At 38.1% G+C, this 16,681-nt stretch overlaps 1 protein-coding gene across 1 annotated transcript; it reads right to left on the reverse strand.

Annotated features, from left to right (window-relative positions):
• Positions 1-7,038: 7,038 nt before the first annotated feature.
• On the reverse strand, positions 7,039-8,888 carry LOC102752171 (GTPase IMAP family member 4). The gene has a single exon (XM_006761345.2). It carries the CDS (start codon positions 8,875-8,877, stop codon positions 7,930-7,932), a length of 948 nt encoding a protein of 315 aa, XP_006761408.1. The 5' UTR covers positions 8,878-8,888; the 3' UTR covers positions 7,039-7,929.
• Between the last annotated feature and the right edge of the window lie 7,793 nt (positions 8,889-16,681).

The raw sequence follows: 16,681 nt of genomic DNA on the forward strand, positions 1-16,681 counted from the left end.
GCAGCTTTGAAAATACTGGCTGTGTAATAGAGTTTGATACCTAGTATTATGTTTCTTCCAACTTTGTCCATCTTCCTCAAGATTGTTGTGGCTATTCAGGGTTGTTTTTGTTTTTTTTTAAATTCCAAATGATTTTTTGGAGCATTTGTTCTAGATCTGTGAAATATGCCATTGGTATTTTAATGGGAAATGCATTAAATCTATATATTGCTTTGTGTAGTATGGATATTTTAATGATGTTGATTCTACCAATCCATGAACACAGTATAGTCTTCCATTTGTTTATGTCTTCCTCTATCTCTTTTTTCAAAGTCCTGTAGTTTTCTGAGCACAGGTCTTTTACCTCCTTAGTTAAGGTTATTCTTAGGTATCTTAATATTTTTTGGTGGTGCAATGGTACATGGGATTGTTTTTGTTATTGTTGTTTCCCTTTCTGTGAGTTCATTATTGGTGTATAAAAAGCCATACATTTCTAGGTGTTGATTTTTTTATCGTGCTACATTGCCAAATTCATTTATTAAATCTAGTAGTTTTTTGATGGAATCTTTAGTGTTATCTATGTACAATATCATGGCATCTGCAAATAATGCCAGTTTGACTTCTTCTTTTCCAATTTGGATGCCTTTTATTTCCACTTCTTGTCTGATTGCTATGGCTAGCACGTCTAGTACTATGTTGGACAGGAGTGGTGAGAGTGGGCATCCCTGTCTTGTTCCTGTTCTTAGGGGAAAAGGTTTTAGTTTTTGCCCATTGAGTATGATGTTGGCTGTAGGTTTGTCACATAAGGCTTTTATTATGTTGAGGTATGTTCCCTCTATTCCCACTTTGCTGAGAGTTTTTATCAAGAAAGGATGTTGCATTTTGTCAAATTATTTTTCTGCATCTATTGATATGATTATGTGATTTTCATCTTTTAGTTTGTTTATGTGATATATAACATTTATTGATTTGCAGATATTGTAGCATTCTTGCATACCCGGAATAAATCCCACTTGGTCATGGTGTAGATCTTTCTTATGTAATGCTGAATCTGAATTGCTAGGATTTTGTTGAGGATTTTAGCATTTCTGTTCATCAGAGATATTGGCCTGTAGTTAACTTTCTTTTTAGTGTCTTTATCTGGTTTGGGGATTAGGGTAGTGCTGGCTTCATACAGCATGGATGGAAATGGAGAACATTATGCTAAGTGAAATAAGCCAGTTAGAGAAAGATAAATGTCACATGATCTCACTCCTTTATGTAATATAATGAACATAAACTGATGAACAAAAACAGATCTAGAGACAGAGAAACATCAGTCAGACCATCAAACCTTAGGGAGAAGGTAAGGGAGGATGGGGGTAAGGGGAAGAGATAAACCAAAGGACGTGTATGCATGCATATAAGCCTCGCCAATGAACACAGACAATGGGGGGGGGGGTGTGAGGGCATGAGTGGCTGGGGGATAGGGATGTTATGGGGGATAAGGACACATATGTAATACTTTAATCAATAAAGAAATTTTTTTTAAAAAAGGAGAGTTTTGTAGAAAAAAAACACAAAATAAAATTAAATAAAATACAATTTCTACTCTCAAATAGTTTTAAACTTTAGTTTTAAAGTTAATCAGTTTAATGCACTTCTGTAGAAAGAACTAGGACTTTTTGCACTCTTGATTTCTTTCCAGGCCTTTTACAAAAATATCATTCCCATTGCTAGTTTCTTGCTGTTCCATTGTGTTTTTTCCTACATATTGTAATTTATTGATTCTCCTTCCCAGTTTATGTTTTCTTCATGTTTCAATTGGAAGTATGAAATTTCCTTAGCAAATAGTATTTGATGCTGCAAGATTATTTAAATTTATTATAAATAATCATTTGGTGAAACAGATGTCTATTCCATTTTCACTGATAGGACCAACAGGGGAATATTTGAGTATTTTGCTTTCAATGAATCATTATGAACATTTACAAACGTACTAGAATATTTACAAACATACTAAAAAGTGTGATAAAAGTATACAAAAAAACCACTTAAATTCTAAAAAAAAAAAAATAGAGAGAGAGAGAGCTTGTAGGTATTCCCTCCTCTTGAATATTTTGGAATAGTCTGATGTGGATAGGTTTTAGTTCTTCTTTGAATGTTTGGTCAAAGTTCCCTGTGAAGCCATCTGGCCCAGGGCTTTTCTTTGCTGGAAGTGTTTTGATTACTGCTTCAATTTTCTCCATAGTTATTGGCCTATTCAAAATTTTTTATTGTTCCTGATTAAGTTTTGGGAGGTCATATTTTTTTAGGAATATGTCAATTTCTTCTAGGTTGAGCAGTTTGTCAGAATAGAGTTGTTCATAGTATTTTTTAAAAATCCTTTGTATTTCTGTAGGTTCTGGTGTTATTCACGTCTTTCATTTGTGATTTTGTTTATTTGAGTCCTCTCCCTATGCTTCTTGGTGAGCCTGGCTAGCTGGTTTGGCTCAGTGGATGGAGCATCACACTGTGGACTGAAGTTTTCTTTCATTTCCATTTGTCTGAAAATATTTTACCATACCTTCACTTTTAGTTGTGTGAGTCCCTTGTTCTCAGATAGGGTTCATGTATACAGCATGTATATGGATCATGTTTTCTTATCCATTCAGCCACTCCATATCTTTTGATTGGAGCATTTAGTCCATTTATGTTTAAAGTTATTATTTACATGTACTAGTTTGTAGCTATTTCTATTTGTATGCCTGTGTTCCTTCTTTCCTTTCTACTTCTTCTTTTTAAAACAGTCCCTTTAGCATTTCTTGCATTGCTGACTTGGTAGTGACAAACTCCCTTTGCATTATTTTTGTCTGCAAAGCTCCTAATTTCCCCTTCAATATTGAATGATAGCCTTGCTGGATAGAGTATTCTTGGATTCAGTCCCTTACTTTGCATTACTTTGTATACTTCATTCCATTCCCTTCTGACCTGATGTGTTTCTGTTGAGAAATCATTTGATAATCTAAGGGGAGACACTTTGTAGGTAATTCTCTGTCTCTCTCTTGTAGCCTTTAAGATTCTCTCTTTTTCATTAACGTTTGCCATTGTAATAATGACTTGTCTTGGTGTGGGTCTTTTTGCATTTGTCTTGTTTGGGACTCTCTATGCTTGTGTGACTTTTTCCTTCCCAAATCAGGGAAGTTTTCTATCATTATTTTTTCAATTAGGTTTTCTGATCCTTGCTCCTCTTCTTGTTCTTCGGGCACTCCTATTATATGTATGTTACTTCATTTGGTGTTGTCCCAAAGCTCTCCTAGGCTCTCCTCCGGCTTTCTATTTTTTTTCTCCAGTTACTGTTCAGATAGGGTGTGTTTAACTACCCTATCTTCTAACTCACTAATTTGTCCTCTGCTTTCTCTGATCTACTGTTGAAACCTTCCATCATGTTTTTTATTGTAGCTATAGCTTTTCTTATTTCCTCTTCATTCTTACAAAAGTATTTGATTTTTCTTCCATCTGGTTTATGAACTGTATGACCCTTACTCAGAATTAATTTCCTGACATATTGCATGCTTCCATTTCACTTAGTTTCTTTTATGGTGATATCTCCTTTTCTTTCCTTGGTGGGTTCTCTCTTTGTCTCTCATTTTTTATGTCCCTCTCTGGCCCTGTGCACCCTACTTGGGTTTGAGAGGTTGAATACCCTATCAGGGCAATAGTCTAGAAATCATTATTCCAAAGCCTGGGTCTGCCTTGAGTCTCACACCTTTATTGTCTCTGCTCTGAGTTGTATCCCCTTGTCCCAATGATCTTGTGCCTCAGTTTTCTGCTTTAGATGCTCAGTATGATGGGACCATGCTCATAGTTCCTCTAATGTGTGATGACCTTTGAGGACCCAGAGCCCTCTGGCATGAAATTCACTGTGTAGCACCAGCACCTGCATCAGGGTGGCACCCTAGGTACCTCTGGCAGTGCACTTGCAGCAAAGTCCTGTGGCCCTGGATGGGCACACCAGGTTGCCTCAGCAGTGCTTTCCTATGGCTTGGAGTGAGATTTGTGCTGGGCTGTTCCAGGTAGCCCCTGCAGGACTGTCCCAGGGGCTGGGGAGAAGAGGGTTGGGGCTACACTGGGTCACACTGTCCTCTTTTCTTGTAGCTCGAGTGAGATATGTGCTGGGTTGCTCCAGTTCGCCACTTATCAGTATGAAGTGGAGCCTGGTTGCCATTGGTCACTCAGTCCCTGCTCCCCTTTCACCCAGCATTAGGGGAGCATTGGCTTGATCCAGATGGACCTGGAAGGGCTGTCCTGGGGGGCTCAGAAGGAGAGGGTTCCACAGTCAGATCTCCTCTGTGGCATGCTCTGGGTTGCTCCTAGTCACCCCGACAACAGGTCCCAGTGCTGGGCATAGTGTGGGTTCTGGATGGTTTTGGATCAGTCTAGCAGCACAGTTATGGGGTCTGTGGAGTGGGTGAGGCACATGGTTCTCCCAGGCTTGCACTACTGTGTTGTCTTGGAACCAGATCCTAGGATGCTGGGTCCCAGCAGGCTGGTGAGAAGGCCTAGCTCAGTAGCTCACTTTGGCAGCATGCTCCCTGCAGATGTCTGAGAGCCTGCCAGGAGGTATTGTGCCACTCACTGCAGGAACATGGTGGTGGTTCCACATGTGTTATGACTGGAAAGTGATATTATCTAGGAGTCCTCTGTGTTTTTTATGAAAATTTGTCTCTTCAACTGTGATTAATTTGTTAATTCAGGGTGGATGTTCTTCAATTTAGTTGCTTTTCTGGCCCAAGAAGAGATGCACGACACTGCTGCCTCTTCAGCCACCATTTTTTCTCTACTTCAGTTTATCAGTTCCTAAAATACTGGTTATCACATGAGGATATAACCTTCTCTCCTGTCCTCCTCATTGGATATTTTACCTATGGACTCATTCAGTGTGTATGGTTTCCTCAGTGCCCAGCTTCTGCATCACAGAGAGCTTCTACAGAGTTTGGCTACACAGGCCACTACCCAAGTACCACCTAGATGAATTTTAAAAGCCTTTGACAAAATTAATTGCTGTTAGTGATAAAAACCCTCAAGAAAATAGTGATCAGGAGATATTTACTTAATGATTACACACAACACACACACACACACACACACACACACACACACACACACACACACCATATACTCCTGTTTTCCAGTATCTCACTCACTGAACTGGGAAATACTAAAGGCATATCATGGAAAAAAGTAAGCATGCCCTTCCACTACAATTCAATGTTATAAAGGAGATTTCAGCCAATGCAATTTGGCAAGATAAATCAATTAGGGGCATAAGAATAAATAAAGAAGTGATGAAGGAACTGTGGTACATCCATAAGGTGGAATACTATTCGTCAGTAAAAGAGAACATCTATTCACAAGCAACTTGATTGATTCTCAAAATCATTATGCTAAGTGAAGGAAGCCAGTCTCAAAAGGGACTTTATTTTACTTTCTTTAGATTCTCAATGTCTCATGTGAAATCTTCCACTAAGTTCAAATAATCACTGACTGTTACTGAATGTATGAATAGTATAAACTCCCAACACTTTTCAGAGAAGGGAACATGCCTCATTCTTCTATCATACTAACCACAATGCATGGTATTTATCAAGACCTTCTGTCTGCCTTCTGCCCATAGACACAAATGGGCAACACTGCTCTCAGGGTTTTCAGATGGGCTACTCATCTTCTCACAGCTTATCAAGAGCAGAACATTTTACTTAGCCTCATCTACAGCATAAACCTGAATTCAAGGGTAAGAATAAGTGAATGCATTTACACAGAAAATACCACAGAGAACTTAAAGACTTTTTTCATAATAAGCCTGTATTTAATTTTTTCATGCTAGGTATGTGCGGCTCTTTCTTTGGTTCAATATGTGCTTCTAGATGCTCCTGAGACAAGAGGATGTTAACTCCCAATCTCAGAATTTTGTGTAAAACTCCAATGGGACTGCACCCCATATTCTGCAAAGTGAAACCAAATGTGTCTCACTGTGAATGACTATTTCTGAAAGATCCAGTCACATATCCTTGAAACTTTGCTAACTTTTGTTAAAGGTACAATCGAAATTCATTTGTGTTTGGGGGAAGTAATGGGTAGGTATATTGAAGACAAAATGAAGTGGGACATGGAAAAGCCACTTTCAAGATGGCAGAGGAAGGACAGTGGCATGTGACCACCAGGACATACTGGTAGAACATGGAAATGTGCTTTGGGAAAGCCTATGAATTATTAGGGTAGGAGTACCTATTAGAAAAGGGATAAACTTCAATTACTATTATTCATATATTTAAAAAATCCCCCTTCCCCAGAAAACTCACAAAGATATCAGAATTCATAATGAATGAATTCAAGGATAATGTGGTCTCTGATGTGCAGAGAGATTAAGAATGTGGTTCAAATGGAGAATGCTGGAGATACATATTAGGGTGTAGAACAAACAAAGCTCCAAAGGATCTTGAATTTTTATCAAAAAGTGAAATTCATCCCTGTACTCTTAGAAGTATTGGTGATATTTTATAAAGTAAAAGAAATTTCAGTTTTGCACAAATAAGAGAGAATAGAAATGTTTTATTATGGTAACAATGAGCAAACAATTCAAATGAGTGGAGGCAGCAGTGTGGGGATGATGCACCTAGCAGTAAGTAATCAAGGTGTGGTGTGATAGAGGTGTGGTGGCAACAGTTAGTTTCACAAGAAAAGAAGAAGAGAACTCATTATTCAGCAAAGTGGCTACATTGAGTTTGCTCAACAACTACATTGTTCTTAGCTGTTGAATCTCTTGTCTTTTGCTCTTTCTGGCATTTCACTTAGTTGAGTTCTGAAAAACATTTTCCAGACAAATCTTTGTTCTCTAGTGGGCAGATAATAAGGAACAATTTCAGTCCTTCCATAAAAATTAAATTCAACAAATTTATGTATATATAGAAAGAATTTTATAAACATCTCTAGCTATAGATTATCTAAGGCAAAGAATTGATTTCTCTAACCACATCTGTAAAATGAGCATTGTGATCCTAAAGATAAAAACTCTTAGAAGTATTGGTGATATTTTATAAAGTAAAAGAAATTTCAGTTTTGCACAAATAAGAGAGAATAGAAATGTTTTATTATGGTAACAATGAGCAAACAATTCAAATGAGTGGAGGCAGCAGTGTGGGGATGATGCACCTAGCAGTAAGTAATCAAGGTGTGGTGTGATAGAGGTGTGGTGGCAACAGTTAGTTTCACAAGAAAAGAAGAAGAGAACTCATTATTCAGCAAAGTGGCTACATTGAGTTTGCTCAACAACTTTCTACATAAACATCTGAATATACTGAACATTGTTCTCTTAGCTGTTGAATCTCTTGTCTTTTGCTCTTTCTGGCATTTCACTTAGTTGAGTTCTGAAAAACATTTTCCAGACAAATCTTTGTTCTCTAGTGGGCAGATAATAAGGAACAATTTCAGTCCTTCCATAAAAATTAAATTCAACAAATTTATGTATATATAGAAAGAATTTTATAAACATCTCTAGCTATAGATTATCTAAGGCAAAGAATTGATTTCTCTAACCACATCTGTAAAATGAGCATTGTGATCCTAAAGATAAAAATAAGGAGTAGGAGCCACGGGTGGAGATTATGTGCCAATGTAGAGGAGGAAACTTTACTAATGATAGAGAAAGCTTGGGGTCATGGTCTTTTGATCTCCTGCATTCATTTTCTCTCTGTCTCTGAGAGTTCAGAAGATAGGGAGCATCATATTTTCTGCTTTGGAGTTTTACACATTGAGAATGTTTTCCTTCCTTCTTACCTCAACCAAGTCTCCCAATTTCTATGACTGAAGTTTACTACATGCCCCAGTCTGAGAGCCTGAGAGACAGAAACAGAGTTCTGACTTTAGGGAATTAGTTATATGCGGCAGACACACCTGAAAACACACAGGAAATTTAGACAGATTTTCATTAGCCTAATCTTCCTTGAACAGAGATGAGATTTCTCTCCAGATTACTCTTAATCCTTTCAAGATTAAATCAAGCATCCCTTCCTGACTCTCAACTTCACCTCTAGCATTTTTCTGCATGAAGGAATAGTATTTCTCCCTTTCTTCAAATTCCCTCTCCATTTCTGCCTTTTTCATTTCCTGCTCTAATGTATCCTCTAGCTTTCTGATTTTCTTTTCATACTCCTCTTTTAACTGCCTTTTCTCTCTCCTCAACCGAGCTCTGTAGTTTTCCTGTATAGCTTGAATCTGTTTCTGAATCTCCACCTCTGCTCTTTGGTAAATCTTATTAGTGTAGAATCCTCCCTTGTTCTGCTTCACTATGCGCTGGACCAGGTCCAGCAGTTGTGTCCTTTGATCCTCCTGCTCAGCCCCTGTCGCCTTATTGTTGAATTCACAGTGGCGATCCTTGAACTGCTTCATCAGATCTTGAATGCCTTCTGGTGCTTCCTTTAAGTAATCACGGAGCTCCATGCCATCCAAGTCATCTTTCCTGGTAAATAAGAGAATCATGTATCTCCTCGCTTTGGGTCCAAACATTGATAGCATCTTCTCCACAGCCTTCTGTTCTTCCTTTGTGTACCGGCTCAGCGGGACCACTAGGAGCACAGCGTGAGGCCCGGGGGAGGTCTGGAGGATACAATTAGCAATCTCCCTTTGTGTGTCAGCATCTGGTACTTCCGTGTCGAAAATGCCAGGTGTGTCCACGACGACTATTTCTCTCCCATTCCACACGCTTCTCTCTTTCTGACAGGCCTTGGTAATGGATTTTGCTGCAATGCTGGAAATAAATGCTTTCTTTCCAAGGATGCTGTTTCCTGTGGCACTTTTTCCTGCTCCAGTCTTACCCACTAAGACAAGTCTCAGTTGTGAATCTTGATTTTCAAGCCCTGGGACATCAGGAAACAAAACCATAGCATTAGGATTCACTTCCAACCTTTCCTACTGCAATGCCTCTGCCCAACAGTGTTCTTTTCTATTGCCCACTAGTGTCCTGTCTGTGAGCAAACTCTGCACTCACAGTAGGTCTATAGAACCCTTGTGCCTGACCTCTCTCCATAAGTACTTGGAAAAAGCCAGGCACTTCCCTTAAGCTACTCACTCTGACCTTTGGAAGCTAAGTGCTCAGGGATGAAGGGGCAAAGTGGTTCAAGTGAGAACTCTGAGCTGCTGCTGGTAGCTGTTCCTCATAAGCTAATGTAGGAAGAAACACAAAATCTGACTTTAGGACATCACAGTGGAAACTACCCTCTCCCTATTAATATTCAAAATGGAGCTTTTCTTCTTCCCATTAAGAAGCTAAGTAGCCCAACTGGCATGGCTCACTGGTTGAACATCGACCAATAAATCAGGAGGTCATAGTTGGATTCCCATTTAGGGCACTTGCCCAGGTTGCTATCTTGATCCCCAGTGGGGGATGGGCAGGAGGCAGCCAATCAATGATTCTCTCTCATCATTGGTGTTTCTACCTCCCTTTCCCTTCCTCTCTGAAATCAATAAAAATATATATACTCAAAAAAGAGGAAGAAGACAAGTAGGTGGATTATTCAAGCCGTCCCATCCCTGTAGGAGAGAAAAGGGCACAGGGACGTAAGGCAAAGTGTTCTTTTAGATTTCACATATGCAGCCATCTCATTAGGGTTTCTGAATGACAGAAGAACAAAATGTTTATTTTTAAAGTTACCACCTTACCATAGAAATCTAATGAGGTTTTTCTATTTTAAAGTAATATGTTGAAGAGGTATAGTATTGACAGTTCTCTGGAGTGACTCTAATGTCTCTTGATACATAAATAATAATAATAATTCATACAGAGTAACATCATTAGAGTTATACTTTCTTAGTTTCACTTCTGTAGGTATGTCTACTTAATAGGACCCTGGAAAGTTGATAACAGAACAGCATAGCCTACGATGTGAATGATGTTTTAAAGATCACTGTGTCTTAGGTTAAACACCAAATCACCTATATAGCTCTTTCCTTATTTCTATTCAGTAATTCTCTGCTTATCTTTTTAATGTGTCTATAAAATTGAAGTCTTCAGGATTTCTTGAGCATAGGCCCGAACCATGGAAGACAACCAACAACCACATTTGAGAGTCTGTTTCTCCCAGAAGGAAGACCCTTTCAGCACAGTCCTTGAATAAGACTGATGCCTCAATATAGGAGCACCTAAATACATAAAAACTCTTGATGGACTTTAAGGGAGAGAATTACAGCAATACAGCCATTGTAGGAGACTTTAACACCCCCAGACATCACTGGATAGGTATTACAGACAAAAATTTAACAAGGAAACAAAGGCTATAAATGACACCCTAGATCAGAGGGATATAACAGATACTATGGCACATTTTCCCCAAAGCAACAAAATATTTATTCTTCTCAAATGCACATGGAACATTATCAAAGGTAGACAACATGTTAGGGCACAAAACAAGTCTACATAAATTCAAGAAGAGTTCTGTAATACCAAGCATCTTCTCAGATCAAATGACATGAAGTTAGAAACCAACTACAATTAAAAAAAAACTCTAAAATACATGGAGGCTAAATAGCATGTTATTAATCAATGAATGGGTTACCAATGCGATAAAGCAAATAATTAAATACTTTCTGTAAACAAATGAAAGTGAATACACAACCACCCAAAACAAATGGAACATGGTAAAAGCAATCCTGAGAGGGAAGTTTATAGCACTACAGGCCTACCTCAAGAAACAAGAAAAAGCACTAATAAACTATCTACACCTTAAACTAATTTAATTAGAAAGAGAACAAGAAGAAAAGCCCAGAGGAATTAGAAGGAAGGAAATAATAAAGATCAGAGAGGAAATAAATGACATAGAGACCAAAAAAAAAAAAAGTACAAAAGTTAAATAAATCCAAGAACTGGTTCTTTCAAAAGATAAACAACATTGATTAACCCCTAGCCAGAGTCATCAGGAAACATAGAAAGAGGACCCAGATAAATAAAATAAGAAATGAAAGAGGCGATATACCAAGGACACCACAGAAATACAAAGGATTGTAAGCAAATACGATGAACAATTATATCACAACAAACTGGACAACCTGAGTGAAATGGACAAACTCCTAAAAACATACAATCTTCCAAAACAAGGGAGAATCAGAAAACCTGAGTAGGCCAATTATAACTGATGAAATTTAAGAAGTAATTCAAAAATTTCCAGAAAATAAAAGTTCTGGACTGGGTGGATTTATAGAAGAATTTTACCAAACATTCAAAGAATTAACACCTATCCTCCTCAAACTATTCCACATATTCAAGAGAAAGCTCTTTTATGAAGTCAGTATTATCCTAATTCCAAAACCAGATAAATACAATACAAATAAAGAATATTACAGGCCAATATCCCCGATGTACACAGAGGCAAAAATCCTCAACAAAATATTAGCAAATCAGGTCCAACAATATATTAAAAAGATCATACACCATGCTCAAGTGGGATTTATTCTGGGGATGCAAAACTGGTACAATATTTTCAAATAAATACATGTGATACATCACATAAAAAATTGAAAGATGAAACTAAAATGATCATATCAATAGATGCAGAAAAAGCGTTTGACAAAATCCAGGACCCTTTTTTGATAAAAACCTCAGCAAAGTGGGAATGGAAGGATCATATCTCAACATAATAAAGGCCATATATTATAAAGCTACAGCCAATATAATATTCAATGGGCAAAAACTAAAATTGTTTCTTTTAAGAACAGGAACAGGAAAAGGGTGTCTGCTTCCACCACTCTTATTCAACATAGTTCCAGCACTCATAGCCACAGTAATCAGGAATTAAGTGATAAAAGCTATCCAAATTGGGAAGGAGGAAGTAAAACTGTCATTGTTCACAGATGACATGATACTGTATATAAGAAACCCTAAAGACTTCACCAGGAAACAATTAGACTTAATAAATGAATTTGGCAAGGTAGCAGGATACTAAATCAACATCCACAAATTTATAGCATTATTATACACCAATAATAAACTCTCAGGAAGAGAAACTAAACAAACAATACCATTTACCATTGCAACAACAACAAAAAGGATACCTAGGAATAAACTTAACCAAGGATGTCAAAGACATGTACTTGGAAAACTATAGGACATTGAAAAAAGAAATATAGGAAGATACAAACAAATTGAAGCATATATCACGTTCATGGATTTGATGACTTAACATCATTAAAATGTCTAAACTACCTAAAGCAATCTACAGAGTCAACACAATCTCTATTAAAATGCCAATGGCATACATCACAGAGCTAGAATAAATACTCCGAAAATTTATATGGAACCTTAAAAAAATAGCTGCAGCAAACTTGAGAAAAAAGAACAGAGTAGGAGTGATCACAATACCAGATATCAAACTGTACTACAAAGCCATAAAACCAGAACAGCCTGGTACTGGTACAAGAGCAAGCATATAAACTAATGGATCAGAACAGAGACCCCAGAAATTGACCCACATCATTATGATCCATTAATATTTGACAAAGGAGAAAAGAACATACAATGGAGTAAGGACAGTCTTTTCAACAAATGTTGCTGGGAAAAATCTGACAGACACATGCACAAACATGAAACCAGTCCACCAACTTACACAATAGACAAGAATAAACTCAAGGTGGATAAAAGACTTAAATGTAAAGCATAAAACCATAAAAATCTTAGAGGAGAACGTAGGCAGTAAAATCTCAGACATCTCTCATACCAATATGTTTACAGATACATCTCCTAGGGCAAAAGAAATTAAGGAGAAAATAAAAAAAAATGGGACTACATCAAAATAAAAAGCTTCTGAACAGCAAAAGAAACCACCATCAAAATGAAAAGGGAACTGTATGGGAGAACATACTTGCCAATGATACTTCTGATAAGAGGTTAATATCCAAAATTTATAAAATACTCATACAAGTCAACAAAAGGAAGACAAACAATCCAATTTAGAAATGGGCAGAAGACCTGAATAGACTTTTCTCTAAAGTGTATATACAGATGGCCAAGAGTCATATGAAAAAAATGCTCAAAGTCACTAATTATAAGAGAAATGAAAATTAAAACCAGAATGAGATGTCAACTCACACCTATCAGAATGGCTATCATAAAAAAATCAACAAAAAAACAACAAGTGTTGGAGAGGATACGGAGAAAAGGGAATACTAATTCACTACTAGAGGGAATTCAGATAGGTACAGCCTCTATAGAAAACAATATGGAGTTTCCTTAAAAAATTTTAAATGGAACTTACATTTGACTCAGTGACACCACTTCTGTGAATATTTCCTAAAAACCCCAAGCACCAATCAGAAAAAAATATATGCACCCCTATGTTCATAACAGCATTATTTGCAATTTCCAAAACTTGGAAACAGTCCAAGTTCCCCTCAGCAGATGAATGGATAAAAAAGCTGTGTGACATTTATACTTCAGAATACTATGCAGCTATAAAAAAAGAGGCATCTCTTACCCTTAGGACGGCATGGATGGACCTGGAAAATAATATGCTAAGTGAAATCAGCCAAACTGAGAAAGACAAATATCATATGATCTCACTTATTTATGGAATCTGACGAACAAAATGAATAGACCAACAAAATAAGACCTGAAGCATGGAGGCATGGAACAGAAGGACATACCTCAGTGTGGAGATTGGGAAGAGGATATGAGATAAACCAAAGAACTTATATAATTATGTGCATATAGCCCTTGGACACAGTGAATAGGGCAGTGAAGTCCTGGAGTGGGGTGGTTAGAAGAAGGGGGGTAAATGGGAGATATCTGTAATACTATCAAAAATTAAAATATATATTAATAGAAAAAAGCAAAAGACTTATTCCTCTGAGAGGAATCCTGAGTTAAAACCACCCTCTCTGCTTTTAGTCCATGTATACATCATCACACTGACTATAGCAGATATGATTGTAAACTCCATTTTATTTTTCAGAGATATCATCACATTCATCCAGTTCCTCAAACCAAAATTCTAGGAATCTCCCTTGATTCCTCTCTTGTCGTACTTTGCAGAAATAATCCATCCAGAAGTTCTCTTGGTCTTATCTACAAATCTGACCACTTTTCTCCATTTTGAAGACCATCAAAAGTCCAAGTTACCACTGCCACCCATGACTCAGCAGTTCCCTAACTTGCCACTTTCAACAATTCTGTCAATTGGAATGATTTTTTTAAAAATAACAGTCAAACAGAAGAGATTTTGCAGAATTTCCAACTCTGGCTTCCACAAAATCAGTATTTATTTCCTATCTCCCACACACTTTATGGCAAAGCTGTTGCTAACCGAAGGATTGGCAAAAGCATCCCTGAAGCAGAGTTTCCCACATTTGATAACCAGAATCCCGAGATGAGAGAAGTAAATTTCCAGAAGCTGAGAGCACTGGCTACAGGATGGCTAAGATTCAGGGAAACTGTAGATATAAGTTCAGATTATTGTTTAGTTAGCATCTCAATGGAAAACTCCAGCCTGTGGTTATCCTGAGGGCATCAGTTGGTCATCAAGATGGGGAGTAAGAAAATCATGGGAAGTGAAACAAAAAGCCTTCAAAGCCCAGCTGCAATGCTGACAGCACATAGCAATCTGTGTGACAAATGGCAGATAAAGACATGAATTATTCCCATCTTTCTACAGGTGCCTCTTTGGGATGTTGATCTGCAGCTCCTCCCACATCCTGCTGAGTCTGTTTCTCCACCCCTTGCATCTGGGTGGGCCCTGTGACTTGCTGTGGACAATAGGGCAGTGAAAGCATGATGCAAGTAAACTCCAAAAGTGCTGATGCCCTGTGCCTTGCTGTCTCTTTCTAGTCTCCAGGACCCTGCAACAGCTTCATAAAGATGCCAGGACCAGCCTTACTGATGGTGAGAGACACAAGGCCCAGTTATCTCTATCACCCTAGCCTGCCCAAGAGCCTGTTAACTACCAGACATGTTGATGGGACTATCCAACTCAAAACTACCCAGTTGCTGGATCTTGAGAGTATCATACTAAACACAAATGTCTGATGAAAAAGGACAAGGACCATATGATTTCACTCATACTTGGGACATAAAATAGAAATCAATCAGCCATCAAAAAAAACAAATAAACTCATAGCCTTGGACAGCATTGCTAAATGGTTAGAGCATCTGCCAAAACACCAAAGGATCACGGGTTCAATTCTGTGTCAATGGCACATAACCGGATAGGAGGCTCGACCCCCTGCCCTCGACAGGGTGCCTGTGAGAGGCAATCAATCAATGTGTCTCTCTCACATCAATGCTCCTCTCTCCCCGCCCCTCCTCCCTCTCTCTCTCTCTCTCTCTCTTCCTCTCTCTCTCTCTCTCAATCTCTCTCTCTCTCTTCCTCTCTCTTTCTCCTCTCCCCCTCTCTTCCTCTCCCTTTCCCTCTTCTACTCTCTCTAAAAAATCCTTGGGTGAGAACTAACCAAAAACTAACTAACTAACTAACTAAAAAACAGACACAGACAACAGTATGGTGGTTACCAGTGGAAAGGGGGCATGGGAAAAGGTTGAAGAGAGCAGAGAGTCAAATATATGTGATGGAATGAGACAAGGTTTTGGGTGGTGAGCATACCATGCAATACACAGATGATGTATTATACATTTGTACATCTGAAACTCATTTAATATTACTAACCAAAGTCACCCCAATAATTTTAATCTGTGATGATGGTAGGACCATCTGCATCTTGTATTTCCACTATTACCTGGGGACAAGACAAGCACAGTACTGATAAAGAGTGGTTCTCAATAAATATTTATTAAATAAAGAAATTGATCAAAATCACTCTGATTCTTGCTTTCCATTGGTGTTTCCTACATGAGCCCTAATGAAGCAGGGATCTAATCTGCAACCCAGACATGTGCCCTTGACCGGGAATCAAACCCACAAACCCTTTGGTGCATGGGTTGATGCTCTAACCACTTAGCTACATGGGTCAGAGTCAAACTATTATATTTTAAATATTTTTTTCTCCTTGCTATCTAGAAACGTTGGCAATGGGGAAAGCCACCTGAATAACTCTTATTGGAACAGACTTTGACTGGGACAGGCTGAATATGCTAATTGTTAAAAACTGGCTCATCTGATAGGAAGCCATCAAATACAAACTTGAATCACTATTACACAGACAAGCACTCCTTTTGAAAGAAGAGATATGACTTTTTACCTTAAGGATAGGGAGTAGAAAACTGCTTCTTATAAACTAAGAAGAGAAATGTTTACAAATCAGTTTTGGCCACAAAGTTGATGTTGGTGATGGGTGTTCAGAGGAATAAAATGCTGAACTGTACTTATTCCATTTCCCAGTGCTCTTCACCCAACAGCTTCCCTCAAAGCTACTTCTGTCTGCTCACCCAACTCTATCCCTGAAAGCTTCTAGTTTATTTATAAATTATATGAATGGTGAAAAAGTCATTTATTTATACAAATATCCTCTGAGCAGTAATCCCTGAAAGAACTATTATTTAGTAGGGCTCAGTCTTTAAAATGGATTACAGCCTAAAATCAGCAGAAACAGAAAATAGAGAGAAGGATAAATCTATGCTGAACCCTATTAGTATGGCTCAGTGTCAACATATGAACCAGGAAGTCTCAGTTCAATTCCTGGTCAGGGCACATACCTGGGTTATGGGCTAGATCCCCAGTACGGGCATGCAGGAGACAGCCAATCAATAATT

The sequence above is a fragment of the Myotis davidii genome, unplaced genomic scaffold (assembly GCF_000327345.1).
Source record: "Myotis davidii unplaced genomic scaffold, ASM32734v1 scaffold838, whole genome shotgun sequence".
Taxonomy (NCBI): domain Eukaryota; kingdom Metazoa; phylum Chordata; class Mammalia; order Chiroptera; family Vespertilionidae; genus Myotis; species Myotis davidii.